Source organism: Bombyx mandarina, chromosome 03 (genome assembly GCF_030267445.1).
Source record: "Bombyx mandarina strain Sakado chromosome 03, ASM3026744v2".
In the NCBI taxonomy this organism is placed as follows: domain Eukaryota; kingdom Metazoa; phylum Arthropoda; class Insecta; order Lepidoptera; family Bombycidae; genus Bombyx; species Bombyx mandarina.
The window spans coordinates 14,484,495-14,505,397 of NC_143210.1; the positions used below are offsets into that span (position 1 = coordinate 14,484,495).

At 40.6% G+C, this 20,903-nt stretch overlaps 2 protein-coding genes across 2 annotated transcripts in view; one reads left to right on the top strand and one right to left on the bottom strand.

Moving 5' to 3' along the window:
• Nucleotides 1–20,903, top strand: part of LOC114241187 (uncharacterized) — a 476,778-nt gene that overhangs the window by 90,489 nt on the left and 365,386 nt on the right. The window lies entirely within an intron of this gene.
• Nucleotides 8,407–9,927, bottom strand: LOC114245383 (uncharacterized). Its single transcript, XM_028177533.2, has 2 exons — nucleotides 9,740–9,927; nucleotides 8,407–9,024 (listed from the first exon to the last, which is right to left on the bottom strand). Exon 2 carries the CDS (start codon nucleotides 9,009–9,011, stop codon nucleotides 8,541–8,543), a length of 471 nt encoding a protein of 156 aa, XP_028033334.2. The 5' UTR covers nucleotides 9,012–9,024; nucleotides 9,740–9,927; the 3' UTR covers nucleotides 8,407–8,540.

The following is a 20,903-nucleotide window of genomic DNA, read 5'->3' on the forward strand; positions in this document are numbered from 1 at the left end:
ATGCACTTCTTCCGCTTCGCTTCAGGTGATCCATTCGCTGTTTCGCTTCGAGTAGTTCCGATTACTAACTGACTGCGTCCATCTCCGCAACGCTTTTATAGCCGATACCGAGCCGATAGAATTATCGACACATTCCGATAGAGGCACCCGTCACGTGCGGACGTGCTCATCGACCACTCGATTGCCCGGCCTTCGTTCGCCCGGCTTTTGTTAGCCCGGCCATTGTTCGCGCGGCCTGTGTTCGTGGTACATCTGCCGACCAAGTGTTTTTCCTGGAAGTTTTTATTTGTTTTGTTTCCTTTTGTTATTTCTGTGTTCGTGGTACATCTGCCGACAAACTGTCTTCCTGGAAGTGTTTAATTGTTTTGTTTCTTTTTGTTATTTCCGTTTTGTTGTGTTTTTTCTTTGTCCTGTAGTAATCGTGCCGCATCGCCACCCGTTGTTCAATAGAACCGCTCAGGTCCGAGAAGTTGGGGCCTCGCCGCAAGGCGAGTGTTTTCTAAGACCCAGGGTAGCCCCACCTGGGCACGTAGCCATTATGGACGCTGTATTTGCGGAATTTCTCCGGCTTCGCTACCCAAAGCTCACTTCCGAGTTTCAGGCCTTCAAGGCCGATCACACCGCGAGCCCTCTCGTGGACTCCGCCGAGCTCGCTGCTCCTGCGTCGCCTGTACCTGCGTGCAAAGCTTCTGCATCGAGCACCGCAGCCTCCGTCGTGCCTGCCGTTCCCGCGTCGCCTATACTGGCGAGTAAAACTGCTGCGTCGTCCGCCGTGGTCACCGTTCCAGCGGCGCGATCATCCGCGGCCTCCGTCGCGCCCTCCAAAACACCTACTCGTAGGTCACCTGCGAACGCCTCCTCGTCCTCCGACTCTGACTCGGAGATGGAGGTCGACCTCGCCCCCGCCTCATCGACGGGATGGATTCACCCTGGTGCAAAAGGGTAAGAAGCGTGCCGCGGAGTCTCGAGCTCCCGCGGCCGCTAAAATTAGCAAAGCCGCGAACGCGTCGTGCCCCCGCCCTCAGACTCCCGTTGCGCCTCCAGCCCGTGCCACTCCGTCGCCGCGTCCGGTGGCACAAAATAAAACCCAGACCCCTCCCCCGGTAATCCTTCAAGAGAAAGCAGCTTGGGAACGAGTTTCCCTGGCCCTTAAGGCCAAAAATATCAATTTCGCGAATGCCCGTAACCTCGCGAACGGCATTCAAATTAAGGTTCGAACACCCGACGACCATAGGGCCCTCTCTTCTTACCTCCGTAAGGAGCGTATAAGTTTCCACACGTATACGCTCCAGGAGGAGCGCGAACTCCGTGCCGTTATACGTGGCATCCCTAAAGAGTTGGATGCCGAGCTCGTTAAGGCCGACCTTCTCAAACAAGGCCTACCGGTTAACTCCGTACACCGCATGCATACAGGCCGCGGAAGGGAGCCATATAATATGGTTCTCGTCGCCCTCCAGCCTACCCCCGAGGGTAAGCAAATATTCAACATCCGAACGGTCTGTAGCCTTTCCGGAATCGCAGTCGAAACCCCACACAAGAAAGGCACACCTAGCCAGTGCCATAACTGCCAATTATACGGGCATTCTTCTCGTAACTGTCACGCGCGCCCCCGATGCGTCAAGTGCTTAGGCGATCACGCCACGGCCCTATGCACTCGCGATCAAAAAACCGCGACGGAACCGCCTAGCTGCGTCCTGTGTCGAACACAGGGTCACCCCGCAAATTACCGCGGATGCCCCCGAGCCCCTAAAATAAATCGACGCGTCGCCCGCCTAAGCCGCCTCCGAGCTTCCGGCCCAGACATCATCATCGCGCTGCCTCCACTGCACAACACTTTATCGCCGTTGTGCAAGAATACGCCGACGTATACGCGTCATTAAATACGTACGTCCTCCCCTCACTCCGCCGGTAATCAATGGCGTATATAAGTAGAATAAAGCCCCTATCCGTAACGATAGGATTTTTTAACGCTTACGGTCTCGCAAATCAACGTGATCAGGTTTCTGACTTTTTGCGTGACCATCAAATTGATATCTTTTTAGTGCAGGAGACCCTACTTAAGCCCGCGCGCCGTGACCCTAAAATCGCGAACTATAACATTGTCAGGAACGACAGGCTCTCTGCTCGTGGTGGTGGTACCGTCATTTACTATAGAAGAGCCCTGCATTGCGTCCCGCTCGATCCTCCCGCGCTCGCTAATATCGAAGCATCAGTGTGCCGAATCTCACTGACGGGACACGCGCCGATCGTTATCGCGTCCGTTTATCTTCCACCGGATAAGATCGTTCTAAGCAGTGATATCGAGGCGCTGCTCGGCATGGGGAGCTCTGTCATTCTGGCGGGCGACCTAAATTGTAAACACATCAGGTGGAACTCACACACTACAACCCCGAATGGCAGGCGGCTTGACGCGTTAGTCGATGATCTCGCCTTCGATATCGTCGCTCCCCTAACCCCGACTCACTACCCGCTAAATATCGCGCATCGCCCGGATATACTCGACATAGCGTTATTAAAAAACGTAACTCTGCGCTTACACTCGATCGAAGTAGTTTCAGAGTTAGATTCAGACCACCGTCCCGTCGTTATGAAGCTCGGTCGCGCTCCCGATTCCGTTCCCGTCACGAGGACTGTGGTGGATTGGCACACGCTGGGCATCAGCCTGGCTGAATCTGATCCACCATCGCTCCCGTTTAGCCCGGACTCTACCCCGTCTCCTCAGGATACCGCTGAAGCCATAGACATCTTAACGTCACACATCACCTCGATATTAGATAGGTCATCGAAACAAGTTGTAGCGGAGGACTTCCTTCACCGCTTCAAATTGTCCGACGATATTAGGGAACTCCTCAGAGCTAAGAACGCCTCGATACGCGCCTACGACAGGTATCCTACCGCGGAAAATCGAATTCGAATGCGTGCCCTACAACGCGACGTAAAGTCTCGCATCGCCGAAGTCCGAGATGCCAGATGGTCTGATTTCTTAGAAAGACTCGCGCCCTCTCAAAGGTCTTACTACCGCTTAGCTCGTACTCTCAAATCGGATACGGTAGTAACTATGCCCCCCCTCGTAGGCCCCTCAGGCTGACTCGCGGCGTTCGATGATGATGAAAAAGCAGAGCTGCTGGCTGATACATTGCAAACCCAGTGCACGCCCAGCACTCAATCCGTGGACCCTGTTCATGTAGAATTTGTAGACAGTGAGGTAGAACGCAGAGTCTCCTTGCCACCCTCGGACGCGTTACCACCCGTCACCCCGATGGAAGTTAAACACTTGATCAAAGACCTACGTCCTCGCAAGGCTCCCGGTTCCGACGGTATATCCAACCGCGTTATTAAACTTCTACCCGTCCAACTCATCGTGATGTTGGCATCTATTTTCAATGCCGCTATGGCGAACTGTATCTTTCCCGCGGTGTGGAAAGAAGCGGACGTTATCGGCATACATAAACCCGGTAAACCAAAAAATCATCCGACGAGCTACCGCCCGATTAGCCTCCTCATGTCTCTAGGCAAACTGTATGAGCGTCTGCTCTACAAACGCCTCAGAGACTTCGTCTCATCCAAGGGCATTCTCATCGATGAACAATTCGGATTCCGTACAAATCACTCATGCGTTCAACAGGTGCACCGCCTCACGGAGCACATTCTTGTGGGGCTTAATCGACCAAAACCGTTATACACGGGAGCTCTCTTCTTCGACGTCGCAAAAGCGTTCGACAAAGTCTGGCACAACGGTTTGATTTTCAAACTATTCAACATGGGCGTGCCGGATAGTCTCGTGCTCATCATACGGGACTTCTTGTCGAACCGCTCTTTTCGATATCGAGTCGAGGGAACCCGCTCCTCCCCACGACCTCTCACAGCTGGAGTCCCGCAAGGCTCTGTCCTCTCACCCCTCCTATTTAGCTTATTCGTTAACGATATTCCCCGATCGCCGCCGACCCATTTAGCTTTATTCGCCGACGACACGACTGTTTACTATTCCAGTAGAAACAAGTCCCTAATCGCGAAGAAGCTTCAGAGCGCAGCCCTAGCCCTAGGACAGTGGTTCCGAAAATGGCGCATAGACATCAACCCAGCGAAAAGTACTGCGGTGCTATTTCAGAGGGGAAGCTCCACACGGATTTCCTCCCGTATTAGGAGGAGGAATCTCACACCCCCGATTACTCTCTTTAGTCAATCCATACCCTGGGCCAGGAAGGTCAAGTATCTGGGCGTTACCCTGGATGCATCGATGACATTCCGCCCGCATATAAAATCAGTCCGTGACCGTGCCGCGTTTATTCTCGGTAGACTCTACCCCATGATCTGTAAGCGGAGTAAAATGTCCCTTCGGAACAAGGTGACACTTTACAAAACTTGCATAAGGCCCGTCATGACTTACGCGAGTGTGGTGTTCGCTCACGCGGCCCGCACACACATAGACACCCTTCAATCTCTACAATCCCGCTTTTGCAGGTTAGCCGTCGGAGCTCCGTGGTTCGTAAGGAACGTTGACCTACACGACGACCTGGGCCTCGAATCTATACAGAAATACATGAAGTCAGCGTCGGAACGGTACTTCGATAAGGCTATGCGTCATGATAATCGCCTTATCGTAGCCGCCGCTGACTACTCCCCGAATCCTGATCATGCAGGAGCCAGTCACCGTCGACGCCCTAGACGCGTCCTTACGGATCCCTCAGATCCGATAACCTTTGCACTAGACGCCTTCAGCTCTAGGAGCAGGCTTAGGGACCTCGGTAACCGTACTCGTCGAACTCGATAAAGAGTTCGCCGTGCAACCTAACCCATGAATCAGCTCGCTGAGTTTCTCGCCGGATCTTCTCAGCGGGTCGCGATTCCGATCCGGTAGTAGATTCATTCGCGAAGCAGCTACTCTTGAGTTGTTAGGTCTCCTTCGGAGGCGCTCGGGTAGCTGTTAGCAAATCCCACCCCTCCTGGCTGAGCCTTTGCTCGCCCACCTGTCCTGGTGAAACTGGAAAGGCCTCCGGGCCACCAGTAATACTTCAATCATAAAAAAAAAAAAAAAAAAGAATTATCGAGAATATTCCACACATCTTTACTATTGTGTTTCCGCTGTCTGACAATAGAATAGGGCGTTGTACTTCTCGAGTGTTCTAAGTGCTACTAGATCCTTCGATATTCGTTCGACTAATCGACAATAGATGGCGTTACTCTTACCGGCGTAACAGTATATATTTTATTGATAAATCGTATCTTGCAGTGTAGAGGGCCGATAAATGAAGTTGTCGTCTCGTAATTATGTCCAATGTACAAGTATTCGTAATGAGTGATGCAGTAACGCTAGGCCAAATCCTTAGGCTGGTACTAATGCAAAAACTTCGTGTTTATAGCAGCTGTTGATCAACCTCATTCCCGATCCTGCGGACAGAATGAAAAGCAGTCGACGTCGCCCAAAATACGTCATTTCGTATCCTCCCGATCCAGTAACGGTGCTTTTAGATACCTCAAGCACTGGTCATTGTTCTCGTCGAACCCGTCGCTTGCGACGAAGGGCTCGACGAGTAAATTAACCCACACAGATAGCCCACTGAGTTTCTCGCCGGATCTTCTCAGTGGGTCGCGTTCCCGATCCGGCGTTAGATTCTGCGAAGCACGGCTCTTGCTAGGGTTTGTGTTAGCAACGTCGTCAGGTTTGAGCCCCGTGAGCTTACCTACTAGTTAAGGTTACGCTGAAATAGACTCTCAAGGCTTAGGAACGAAAAGAAAAAAAAAGATCAACCTACGAATAACATCGTTTAGTTAAAATGAAATCCACAAAATAAATGTTATTTTGTGATTCCGCATAGTTGAGAGTATGGGAGTTCCATTGTAACAACTACCTAGAACTTGGACCTCATGGTACATGGTCAATTTGGAGTCGGTGAACTTCGGCAGTGGCTAAAGATCTGTGAGTTCATCTGATATGTACCGAAAACAAAATAATCAAATTTATTTCAAATTGACTGTTTACCTAGTAACAATCAGCTCTTAATAGATTTAGTAGATCCCTAATATTCTATTTTTGGTATCATAGAAAATATCTTTCCAATAATTAAATAAACTAACATCACCTGAGATTACATTAATAAATTATACTACAAAAATAAATCAAATCACTTAAATTATTTATACAATTTCTTTATTAAAAAGAAATTAGCCAATAAATAATACGCGGAGAAATATTTGATTAAATCAACAAGAATAACATTAAACAATTTAGTAACGTGAAACGTAACATTTCACAGGCGAATGTAGACATTAATTTTAATTACTTTTCACCGCTGAACTTGGTAACATCGAATGGTATTAATATTATGGATGTGGCTTTTTATTGTTTTATCTTGGTCGTCTGTGACGCGATACTTTTAAAGTATTTGAATCGTTAGAATTTGTAAAAATTAGTTTAAAGAGCATTTTTAAAATTCCGCTTTAAGGGGAAATTTTTAATAAATTTACGGTGTTGGTAAATTCTAGAAATCAGAAATATGTCATGTCAGAAAATATGATGTGTGTGTGTGATGTGAAAATGTGAAATATGTATCATGCTTGACGATATGTTTTCTTTAAGATAAAATTCTTTAAGAAAAAAGAAACCCTTAAAGGAAGTATTTGTATAAAGTTCGACTATGTAAGATTCAATATTAAGAAATAGATGTTCCACATCTAACGGCCCCGTTAGCATTTGTCCCTGTGCTATACATATATGTAAAAAAATACCAAAAAATAGTAAATTAAAATTTGATCGATTAACATCATGATTGTCCCTCCGTCCAGGACTTTCCGAATACAATTTTTGAAGTTATACTTCTTTAGGTGCGTTATGAAAAATTGATGAGAGTGAAATTTTACGATGCGCGTGACACAAAATTAACAGAATTAATGAAGTTGCCCACAAGTGCCCCAACAATTGAAGTTAACTATCCGTATGTATTATTTTATTATATTTTTTCATTTAATTAGAAAATACATATATATATTCAAATGTATGTACATTTTTATTAAATTACATAATTTAGAATACCGATGTGGCGTAAGGTCGCGTATTTACATGCTTTACGTAAATTTTAACATTTACTTTTTTCTTTGTACATAAATTATTAAATAAAATATAAACTGAATGGCATTATTATTAAATATATTATTAAATATATACACAACTATTTAGTTGGACCGACGTCTATGGGCAATTGACAACGAACTGAAGGTGAGCTGTCAAGTCTTGGCGTGTCCTGTTTTCTACAATCCATGTACCGAAATGAAGACAAATGTTTTTACTAAGCTTGTAAAGTTCGGAACTCGTTTGATATCGTTTTAAATTTTACTGTTAGCACAACCCGTGCGAGTTAGCTTAACGTGTTTCACTTGAGGGAATTTCGGCGGCACACAAACAACCAAGATAACGAGCTCCGTGGGTGTTTCACGGATTTGCGGCCGTTTTAAATTGTTACACGGTTTGCCTATCGTAAAGCAATTCTTTGACTGATTCTGTATAGTATTACTACACAAGGAAAAGCCAAACAGAGAAGAGGCATTAAGAGGAGATTTTTTTATGGCTTAGATGCGTGGATGAGCTAACAACCCGCCTGCCCGTCGCCACCCACCTGAGACATGAGTTCTAAATCTCAGTTTGAACAGTACAACGGCTGCCCCGCCCTTCAAGCTGAAACGCATTGTTCAGAAAACGCCCTACCACTAATAGATCGGATTTTTCAGCATTAGGATAACTACTATTATGTATATTGCATGTTACCAATAAATCGGTGCATAAACGGTCGATCGCACACGTCCATTAAGCTGTTACGACAGAGAGCCAAACATATGGGTCTGTCTGTTGACAAATGTACAGTCACCTCATGAATATGCAAGACGTGTTAGGCGAGCGTTTGTCCACACGGCTTGCAGGTAAACTGTAACGATCCAGGTATTGTAATTTTTGTAATAATCTATTAGTAGATTTTGTTCTTGTTAAGGTTGATGGATTCTATCATATTATTATATATACATGACGATCTATCGAGGTTCGCGGGGATCCGCTGGATGCAGGTAGCGCAGGACCGGTATTTGTGGCGAGGCTTGGGGGAGGCCTATGTCCAGCAGTGGACGTCTGCGGGCTGATAAGAAGAAGAAGAAGGTTGATGGACAAATGAAGTCAAGGTCCGTTCGGTTCAAAGTGACTACTGCACAAAGTCTATTACATCTGGAGGTACAAATTGAAATGGTTACCCTACCTTTAAAAAGAAATCTCTGTTATTTTGTTTCAGAGATACCCAAAATGACCCAAATAAAGTTTATGCAATTTCAGAATGAATTGTAACGTTGTCTTTAAATAAGAGAAAATCAGAGATCTTCTAGGAGAAAGTTGGCCTTTATGGGAAATTTATGAAATATCAAAAAATCTTAAGGTTTCAATGCTTTTTATTACATAACAGAAAATAATGCCTAAAGTCCATTAATTAATATTAAGCTTTTAGTTGTATAGTTTTGATCCGATTCGATCGATCCGAAAGTTTCTATGAAAGTTAGTTCATTATTTAGTACTCTTGTTTTGGAGTCTCTTTGGCAGGTTCAGATTGAGTCTCTTCTGGTTGTTCAATGACCTCAACCGCTTCAGGAACCTCAATGACTTCCGGGTCTGGTTCGGGGACTTCAGGCTCGGGAAGCTCAGGGTTCTCTGGCTCCGGCTCAGGAATGATGGGCTGTTCTGGCTCCGGGTCGGGAATGATGGGCTGCTCTGGTTCAGGCTCAGGAGCAACGGGAAGCTCTGGTTCGGGAACCTCAGGGTCAATTGGAATGGGATCAATAGGATTTACTGGAGGCTCTGGAACGATAGGGTCAACGACTACTGGAGGTTTGATGGGTTCTGGGATTACAGGGTTGACGATGGAAGGGTTCGTGTCTGTAACGTTGACGTTGACGATGAGCTGGACCAGTGGGAGAGGCAACGGCGAAGGCCGAGCGACTGCCATCGTCACCAGGGTCAACAGAGTCACAGCTGTCTTCATTGTAGATTTTAAGCTGGAAAAAATGTTTTTTTTTCATCTATATGAATGACTTAAGGAAGTAAACAAAAGATTCAGCAATACTGTAAGAATACTGTATGGGATCATCATGGGATTCAGCAATACTGTATGGGATCATGTTTTTCGACTACCGAGTTACATTCCGCTACCCTACCGTTGTGTCCGGTAACTACCCTCGTTCCTCTTCTCGCTTAAAAGGAAACTATATTTCAAACATTCATTCGCCGTCTCTCTTACCTTCTTATATCACATCTCCTCTCTCTCATTCAGTCATGCTCCGTATTAGTCATTCATTCTTACATTCTGTTCCTACATAAATATACATTGAAATAAATAAAAAACGATATCCATAATTTATCTTCATCACTAGTGCTTAAGTGCTTAAGTGTACCATCACTGGTGGTAGGACCTCTTGTGAGTCTGCACTGGTACGTATAATCACCCTGCCTATTTTCTGCCGTGAAGCAGTATTGCGTTTCGGCTTGAATAGCCGGTGGGACAGCCGTTGCAACTATACCTTAGAACTCATATCTCAAGGTGAGAGGCGGCATTTACGTTGTAGATGCTTATGGGCTCCGGTAACCACCTAACATCAGGTAGGCCGTGAGCTCGTCTACCCATCTAAGCAATAATAAAAAAGGAAAGATATACTTAAAACAATAATATATAAAATTAAAGGTCCAAACATAACGCAAATAAAAGTTCCTTACCGTTGTTTCTCTTTCGTGTTTCAGAAACATACAATGTGGAGACAATATAGACGGCTGTATTTATAGTTAATGAAATAGATGGCAAGTTTATTAATAGACAGTGTCATAAACCACTTCCTGTCTTTCATATCTGTGCGTAGTCCTATTGTGCTGTTAATTTTAATCCCTGATATACAATTGATTGCTCGATAACAGATCGTAAATAAATTTGATGGCGAAGTTTCTTTTAGAATTCATTCAACTTTTTTCAATTTGCTGTCCCGTATATCGAAATGAGATTTTTTCGATTTGTTCTTTAATTAGTTTCATACTTCATGTTTCATTTCTTTAAGAGTTTTAAGTAGTTGGGGCTTGCGGTGTACGCTAATATTCACATATTGTTAGGTGAAATGATTCATAAGTTCCGGCTGACCTTATTATTAGCTTTATTTACATCACTTGAAAAATACACAGGCTTATTAAGTTTCTAGGGGCTCTGCAAAGCGTCCATATGAATAAGAAAGCACCACCGTACTGTCGATAGTGTGCGCTAATGAAACACTGAAATATGTGGACCAGTTACTACTAAAATATATATAACGATTCATAGAAAACACCTTTTTGGGTGTATGCAATTGTCAACCTCCACTATAATATTCCAAGCCTTATTTATTTTTCCTACCAATGCTGGTGGCCTTGGAGAGCTATGCCAGCGTTATCGAACGAGTAGGTGAGCTTACGGGGCTTTAACCTGGTGACGATGCTAACAGTAGCCCTAGCAAAAGCAGTGCTTCGCAGAATCTACCACCGGGTCGGGAACGCGACCCATTGAGAAGATGCGACGAGAAACTCAGTGGGCCATGTCTGTGAGTTAATTTACTCCCCAAGCCAGGCAGACAGGTTCGATGAGAACGATGACCGGTGCCTGAGGGCCCTAAAAGCACCGTTAGTGGATCGGGAGGATCCGAAATGACCTGTTTAGGGCGACATTGAGGACGTCGACTGTTTATTATTCGGTTCGCAGGATCGGGTATGTAGTTATTCTATCACCACCAAATGAACGAAGTATTAAAAAAAACACAATTCACCAAAAAACATAAATAAACTAACTTGTTATCATTTCTAGTAATTCTCCTAAATAAAAATAAAAAATATTTCAATTAAAATGAGTCCATTCAAAATTATTAGTATGGTAAAGTAATCAAACGATAAGTTAATATCGGCGATAAAACTGCCTGACTTTTGTGAATGATTTTATTGTGGAAGATTGTTTTATTTGTCAATTAGACGAAAGTGCTTATCAATCATACTGTTGTAGTTCGTTGTCGGTTATACAAGAAAACATAAAATACATTATACAGGCCAATAGCTATTAAGGGCTACATGCTTAAAGCAACGCTTCGTGTATAGCCGCATAAAGCCCATTTATAGAAAACTGAAAACTGAAGATTTGTCGTAATTTTAATCATAGAAATCGTTTTAGTCTAGTAAAGCTTAAATTCATTTAATTATCCGTAATGCCAAAGGGTCTACGGTACGATGCTTAAAAAAATCAAGGAGAATGAAAGGACCGTGCCCTTAAGGTACAGGCTAAGAGCGATTTATTTATTTACCAGAAAAACTTCGTTATTTATAATAGTAGGTAAGTAACTCTTGGCAGAGCAGTCGTGGTCATGTGGAATCCTCGTTTATGATAGCTTTGACAGCTGTTCTCCATAATTACGTTATACATATGTGGGATGGTATGGCGAAATCTAGTGGATATTTACTTTAACAACAAAATCTTTTATTCTTTCAAAAAAATACTAGATACATATCCGTAACATCGTTATGTCAAAACTTCTATCTGTCATTAATATTTTCTTCTTTTAAAAATAAAACTTGTGTGCCAGTGTGAATTAACCAAAAAGTACCGATATCCCACTCGGCCATTCCTACCTATTCGTCTGCCTCAGACGAATCAATCCATAGTTTGATAAAATTAGCAAGACTAGTCGTATGTATCGGACCTCCTCCATTCACAATCTTCAACTTTTAGTCGTCCTCTCCGATAACTCTCTCTTCTAATTTCTTTATCCATCTCCTTTGGTACAGCGATAAGTCCACTTCCATTCTTCTCTTTGTATAGTATTTTATTTTGTGTCAAATGATTCTGGTAAGGTACTTTAACCAACTTCTTGCAGTCTTCTTTCTCTAACTTCTTGTAATCTTCTTTCTCTAACTTCTTGTAATCTTCTTTTCTTAATTTCTTGTAGTCTTCTTTGACCTCGTCCTTCTCAACAACAATAGCACAAAGTGGTATCTTCTCCATTATAATTCCATTTCTTGTAAACTTAACTTCGAATTCACGCAGTATGGAGTTGCCAATGATCAGCTTTACAGGTATTATATCATCTTCCACAATGTAAAATTTGATATCCGTAACAGCATCATCAATCTGTAGCTGAGTAGTAAAAACACCTTTGATAAGTACTTCTTTGTTAGCAATACCCGTAAGACGAACTTCTGAATTCTTGTCATAATGTTGGACATTATTCTCAATTTTTTCAAATTCTGATTGTATAATAAGATTCGCGTCACTACCTGTATCGATAAAAGCCACCATCTCTGTTCCATTCAATAACACTTTCTTGTAAGGGATTTTTTCTTCTTCGTTTTTCTTCTGAATGATTAAAGACTTTTTATCATCATTCTTACATTCGTTTCCCTTGTGACCGAATTCATTACACTTAAAGCATTTAATGCCCTTTGTACAGCCGGGGGATTGATGGTCTAAATCACCACAGTTATAGCATCTTTTAAAATGCGGTTTTCTTAATGACGTTGTCCCTGCATCTGTATTTACTTGCGGAACTACCTGGTGATATGATAGTGTACTCATTTTCTTTTGAAGATCACTGTAAACGTCCAGCTTCTTTCGAAAATCACTGTACATGTCTAGCTTCTTTCGAAAATCTTTCAAGTCTGTAGCTCCATATAAAATTGCTTTGTTAGATTCAGGATCATTGATACCATCTATGACGTATTCCATTAAAGCAGCATCATCTACTCTTCCATGCAGTGCTATTTCTTTCATAACTAAAAAATATTGTTGTAACGTTTCATCATTTTTTATCTTTCGTGAAATAAGGTTCTTGTGAATCTTAGCACTATTAAACTTAGGGCCAAATTCTTCAATAAGGGCTTCCTTCAAAGTAGGATAGTCTTTAACTCTACCAATAGATCTTAAAAATAGCTTTGCTGTTCCACCCAAAAGTTTCTTTGCATAGATCAATCTTTCCACTTTAGTCCACTTCATCAAATCAGCAACATCTTCAAATTCATCAAAAAACTCCGAAATCGGGTAAGTATCATCTCCGGTGAAAGGTGTCATGGACTGCTCCAAATCACGAAATGAGATATGCACCTCAACCTCTTCTCTTTCGTCATTATCATTATTCTTCTTAGGAGGCATTTTTTACTTTAGGAATAGATTTTTATAAAAAAAAAAAATAACAATCGTCTCGTTGAACTTGTAAATGGTCGTAGTAGTCGTTAATTATAATTTTCGGAATAAGTCTTCTTCTTCAGTAATCTTCTATAAATAATATTATGTAATCTTCATATAATAAGTCTGCATAAAATAACGTTACACAAAACTTCATCAATAATACTTCATCATAAAATCGTTATTTTTACACATCTCGAAGTCTTCGATGCACAACGAAAATGCGCTGGTAGCGGTCAACTTATCTTTGTAGAAATTCCTCAATCCACTGTGGTTTATCACCGAACGACATCCTGAACGGTATCCCGGACGAGCCCCCAAAAAGATGTGGGATGGTATGGCGAAATCTAGTGGATATTTACTTTAACAACAAAATCTTTTATTCTTTCAAAAAAATACTAGATACATATCCGTAACATCGTTATGTCAAAACTTCTATCTGTCATTAATATTTTCTTCTTTTAAAAATAAAACTTGTGTGCCAGTGTGAATTAACCAAAAAGTACCGATATCCCACTCATATTATTGAAATTAATAAGTCATACAGTGAAGCAAGTGAAGATAAAATGTTATTGAAATGTTACATTTTCAATGTTATTGTATGTTAGTTCTCGTTTACTGGCTTAAAATAAGTTTGGGTTTTACATTTCGTTACGCCTAAATGATTTTTAATATCTAATTCTATAATAGAGAGGAAGATATTCAATTGATAAGCTTATTTAATGAAGAGTAAAAGAAATGTGTTCGCGTGTCTTTAAATTTCCCGTGTTAAAACGCATCACTGTAAAGAGATGTGATGCTTCGCTTAGGAATGTTTAGCTTCAGTCGCTCATCTCTTGTCATTTGTCCCGCATAGCAAAGCAGCCCTTGAAAACATTTTTTTCTAAAGAGCTAAAACTTACCTCGTCTCATAGCTGACCCGCTGTTTCAGCTACAGACCTGAAAAAAATCCCGACTGTTAATTGAAAGAGTTTGTTTGTCGGAGAAACTGCTGATGCTCTCAAATTCTTGGTAAATTTTACCTCGAATACCTACCGTATTTTTTTCCTTGTGTTCTAAATGATACCAATTTTTCCCGTGTTTTACTTTTACGTTAGTGTTTGATCTCGTTTTTTGCTGAATTGGATTTGTTTGATGATCATTAAACGTTCATTGGGAGTTGTTTGAGAAGTGCCGTTCCGTGATTACTGGAGTAAGGTGAAGTATGTTCTGGAGGGCTGGCGGAAGTCAGCAGTTTTATTAATGACTAGCGGCCCGATCCGGCTCCGCTAAGGTCTTTAACAAAATTTTGAACAATATTTGGCGTTGTTTTATTTTTTTAAATAAAATAGCTCTTATTGCGGCATAACTATAACAGTTAGACACAATATGCTGTTGTGACACTTTTTGTAAATAATAATGTATTCTACAAAGTCGTAGTACATTATTTTATTCTATCATCAATCGTTTTCGCAGGGCACGCGATGTAAAACATATTTTAGGTCATTTTTTTACACTTTGTGTTACATTATTGGAGTTTTAGTAAGGATCCCTATTTTTTTTAAAAAAGATTATAGCCTATGTCACTCGGGAATAGTGTAGCTTCCAAATATTGAAAGAATTTTTCAAATCGGTTTAGTAGTTTCGGATCCTATTCCATACAAACAAACAAACAAACAAATCTTTCCTCTTTATAATATTAGTATAGATTCCGAATATTACAAAACTTATACTCGTAGGCTTACTACCCTCTCTATTACAGTAACCGTTGGCAATTGCATTACGCTGGATGTTAGAGAATTCTGATGCCCATTTTCCGGTAAATCGGCCAGTGTTCGACTATACAGACCTGTGTCTTCTAATTTAACGTTGTTGAATGTGCTATTTTATGCGAATCTTTAGCCAGCTCTCGATAACGAAGACTTGTTTCTAATAGTTCAATTTATGTTTATTATAAGTAAGGACTTATGTAATGATTTTTTTAAATTTTCTGTCCTAACCATCTGTGTAATAAATATCACTTTAGGTTCAGTACTTTTTTTTTAACGTAATTCGTGCAAATTTGCTACAAACTGTATTTCCCAGTAACAGAAACTAGATGAATGTTCGTAATCCGATTGTTTGGTTAAACTCAATCAGGACTATAGTGCTTCGTTCATTACCCGCGCTCGCAACCAACCATGCCCCCCGCCGACTAATCCGATCCAACGCAGATGGTATATTTTACGTCAAACTTTGGGAATTACATTAAATTTCCCAACATTAATTCATAGTACTTCTCAAATAGCACTGTATATGCCTCTCGATCGTGGGGCCTCAGGTTTGATATTTGACTAGCATAATATGTTGAATTCAGGGTTGGCAGCTTGGTAGTAATTACTGCTAGTATTTCCAATATATTAAATGTGGGTTTATTTATACTATATAAATTAGTACGACCGCATGTTATGTTGTGTTTGATTGACTTGAATGTTGTTGGAATTTTAGGGAATATATTCTACTGGTGCTTTTAGATATCGAGCGCGGCTTGTGGTCGATTTTTTCGTTTATTCCGTATTTTACTGGGGGTAGGACGTCTAGTGAGTCCGCACGGGTAGGCACCGCTATTCTGCCTATTTCTGCCATGAAGCAGTAATGCATTTTGGCTTAAAGGGTTGAGCAGCCGGTGGGACAGCCATCGTACTGTAACAATTGAGACAGTAGAACTCATGTCTCAAGGTAGGTGGCGGCATATACGTTGTAGATTTCCATAAGCTTCGGTAAGGCACTTAGCATCAGGTAGGCCATGAAGTTGTTCATCTAACCAAGAAATTTTTTTTGGCTGAAACAGCATATAGCCTACCAGGTGTTAAGAGGTCACCGGTACATAATGTTAATGTCCCCGCTGATCAGTTCGAAGTCTCAACTGTGTCGTATTGTGGTTGTCTCAGTCTACTAAAAGAAAGGCATGAGTGTTTTGTTGTAGTAGCTAGGCCAGCAGTACCTTCCCATGTAGGCTTACTAAATGACCAACCTCACTAATTTTACAAGTGATAGGCATCATACAATCAAACCAAGGAAATTCACTTAAATCAATACTAAACGTAAAATTGCGTGATTAACAGTGGCAGAATGATTGCTTAGTTTTTATGGTGAAACCGACTCACGTGAACTCAAAATATTCTACGCCTATCCTTTTAAATACAAAGCCCATATTATTTATTCAATACGCACAACACTATTCTGGCCACAAGTGAAAATTATCATGATGGTTTTAGTCCAAATGTCCAGCTAATCCATATCAAGCAATAGATTTCGGTAATGTAGAAGGATGGGTAATTACATCTGGCACGCATGCCGTCAGCTTACGCTCATAACTAATGCTGATTGAAACCAGCGTCCTCTATCATCGGACTGTTAAGGGATTACAGTGTGAATAATGGCGTTTGAACGCTGTCGGTTGACATAAGGGCTTATGTTAAACTTTGCGTTGTGTCCACAAGTATTTGGTAATACCATTGTTATCGAGGACTATCCGATTAGTTTGGTCTGGGCACGCGTGATTTTAGATCTGCAGGATTTAAGACTCGTTACTAAAACAGCACTAGATACGGTTACTTGTGGATTGAAGTTCAAGGATTTTACAGAATAGGCGGTTTGACTATTCTTAAGAAGCAGCCAATATCTATTTGTCGTAGTAGCTTAACGGACGTTACAAAGGGCGTATAATTTTTTTTAATACATCGTTATTCTTCTAAGCAACGGATTTCTCGAAACTTCTTATCGAAAAGTATACAAATTGATTTAATTCAACTAAATTTTAATCCTGACATTAAATTCTAATTCAAAATGGGATTAATGGACGTTTATGAAAAACTAACTTATATTCTTAATAATATCTATAATAGTTTTTTTTAAACTTTGTAAAACCGAACCTAAAAATGCAAGATGATTTAATTTAGGTTTCCAGGAGCTTATAATAAAAACCTTCCTTGTTTTTAATATAAATGCAAATTGGCGTTTTGTTCTCGATGGGATATAAGATATGGCATCATCTTTTGATAATATTATTTTTCATTTTTTTATTTTCATTTTTAACCTTTACCTTTTCTATATAAGTACATGTGTACATTGTTTAAGGGTATCTAATGACTGTAACAAAATCTTGCATGTACTATTATATTATACATAGATTGATTCCAACAGCATTAACACCACCCGTATGCTGAACAAATCTGGTGGAAGATCTTCTTTATGCATTCGGAAACATTTACAACGTTTCCTATATCTATTTTCGACCGTGAGCATTCCAGAAGATAAAATGTAACATAACAATCCAAAAGTCAGAAATTGTTCGTACTAACGTTTGGCAGGCATTACGGTCATAGAGTTGGAAAGTTATCGGATTTAATAGACACAAATTGGATTTTCTCGTCCAACTTGAGACAAGACCTCACTTGTATTGAAATAATGATTAATACGCTCCTGAAATCTATACAAAAACTATACTTTACAGTTGGAACATCTAGGGAGCTCTTGTCAAAATGTGCACCTTGCAGTGTATCCGATTTTAAGTAATTATAAATGAATTTACTTTATATTTATATCGTTTTATTGTTCCTTCATTGTGGATGTCATTGGCGAATGAACACAGTCCTTAGAAGAACGTTATTACTTAAAACTAAACTATTTGAATATATAAGTGAAATACACATATTTGTACCTCAGCACTATAGTGCTATAGCATGGGTATATGTTTCTAAAACACCGTAGATATTTTACCTATTAGGACACAGAAACTTCTTAGACCTCTACAACTTCTTAGTGCATATACGCATATGGCAGATATGAGCAATGCTGCTGAGCCTCGAACGCGAATGATGACTTATAAAACATCCGTCTTCCGACATTCTGTGTTAAGGAGAAACAAGAAAAAATCGCAGCATATTTTTTCATACATTTTTATTTATGAGAAATGAAATATGGCCTCTCAGCAGCCGTGAAATGATTTTACGCTAATCTCATCAACGGAGCAAGATTTGTCACGAGTGTATTTTTTGTGTCACTGGTTGGGATTTGGGTGATTTTGGGGAACTCACATATTATAGGTATTATCAATTTGTGTCTTTGTGTCCAATGATGACAAATAAAAAAATCTGTGGCTTTTGAATACATGAAAAGTCCGTTTTGAAGCAGGCTTTTTGTCGCTGTGAGTCACTTCTTCGTTTGGTATACTGGGGTGGTCTGGAAGTGGAACCCAAACTAAAGCTTCCGACTTTACTTGCTGTCCCAATGTCTGATTTCAAAACAAAAGCGTGATGAAGCCATATCGTTGGCGTAAATAGACGAGCTAACTACCTGGTGATCCATGGTTAATATTGGACTATCTACGTGTGGCAGGTAGCTATCATACAACGCAAGATATAATATGACAGATGCCTAAATCTCGCTTACGACATTTTCAAGATAAGCTTGCGTATATACCAGTTCCGAACAACAACATTTGGACAACAACGTTATTTTTGACGACCATTCCAGGAAGCTCCTGCATCTAGAGTGAGTGCAGTATATGTGGAACTCGGTGGTCGAAGATAGTAAAGGCTCACCCATAAAACGACTCCGTTGTGCTTTCGCCCAACATCCGAACCTTGCACGAGGCAGAACCCAAACAATGTAGGGGTGATTCCAGCAGTTAACACTACAACCAGAGGCGCAGCTATTTCCAAGCACATCCGGCCCATGCAGATGTCAAAGCCATAGTCGACGACTACGCTATCGTCCCGGTACGGCAGCCCGTCAAGTAGCACAGGCGGTGTCGCTGGTGTCCCGGGATATTACCTTTCTTTTACGACACGCCCTACCACCATCACCAGTCATTATGCAAAGTATAATTTATGTAATTTTGATTCTTATTACCTGACGTTTTATCCCTTCATCGTAAGAGTCATTCGTGAAAATGTCCTAAGTACGTACGTCATTAGAAGAAAGGAACGCTGTATAGTAGAATTAATATACTATTAATTTATTATTTCGGCCATAGAATTTTTGTGTTGATGATTTGTTTGTTTTGACCCCCCATTAGGAAATTATGTAATGCGGCCCAGTCGCGGAATAAAATAGAATTATAATGACATTACCACAGAATAACATTTCTCATTGTTAAGGGAAAGATAAATCACGGGTGGAGTGTAATCGAGTGCGCTAATTTCGGTTTTTAGGTGAGAACAGATTTATTACAAGGGCGCTCCCTTCGTTGCTTACTGATTCGACTTGGCATTAGAATTCTTAAGGAAATCAGAACTGATATATATCTAAAATTGAAATGGAACTGCCATTTCATTTTATATCTGTAATGTTGGCTTTTCGTCTGACCTCCGTACTTAGGATTCCTTATCATTTAAGCTGATTCTTAATTTTTTTCCTTTGTTCTTTAATAGCTTCCCAGACTTCCTAGGTGATTGTCATCTAGATATTATGTTTTACACTATATTATTATGGTTTACTAGGGAGAATGCAACTGTAGGGATTGTACTAAGGAGAATGAAAGTCGTGCTCTTAGCATGCACGCTTATGTCAGTACTTTTCTCTTCTTTCAATATTTCTCTCAGGAGCCAGTGTTTATCTCATCTAAAAACACTTTTTATTGATCGGGCATTGAGTTTTCAAGGAAAATAAAATAGGTAGACGTAAATATATTAAGTGAAATATCGCTTGGCTTTTTTTCAGCACCTCTAATATTTTAGAAGATAGCTTTGCCTTGTCCTCCGTTTTACTTCGGTACTAAACAATGTTGGAAACGTTGACACCATGAATCCCAATCGTTTCAGGTGTATGGAGCGATACTTCTTAAATTTGCGCCGTTTTAATTATTCCTTTATTGTGACAATCGTTAAGCTGACTGAACACGGACACATACATTGAGATAAGTTCAATAATATTACTATTCTTTATACCAAATAAATGTTTCGAAAAAAAATTATACAGGGCGATGAACCCTAGTACCCTACTCTACTACCTAGAACCTATCAGTAGCTAGCCACATAATAATTTTAATTTTTATAATACGATGTTATTTTTAATCGCGGGATTAATTTATTAATTTATGGTGTGATTATGCCATTGTGAATTGTTTTCTTATCGGCATAGGCAGTGCTTGTAAATCAGGTCAGACTCGCTTGCCCATCACAAAGTTTTTAAATCGTGATAATGAATGTTCAATTGAAAGAATGGCAGAACAAAAACATTGTCTCAAAAAACTTTCACAAAGAACACACTAAAAGGAAATCGAGCATCTGTCTGTAAGTGTTCATTAGAGAGGCTTCCAAAGGGGTTTTTGTAAGACGAAGAAATAACGAGACGACGGAAAGGGAAGCGCCGCCATCTTAGAAAGTCTTCTGTCGGATTGACGTTGAAGTGTAACTCGAATAAAATGAAAGAGAAAATAAAATCTATTTATAGACTCGTTCTTTTTCTTGATTTATGCAAATCGAAGATGGTATTTTTTCACGTTTGATGTGGCTGTGGGTCAGGTTGCCATTAAAGCAATGTGGCCTATTTTAATTATCTATTGTCAGTGCAACGGACCCAAATAGCACAAAATTAAATCTGAACAACTCTGTTGAGTATATATACATAATGTGTATATCTGTACATAAATGTTTATTATAGCAGCTTAATTCAAAGTAAACATTAGTTTTTTCTTCATATTAATAATGTGTGCAGCTATAGAATAGATGATAT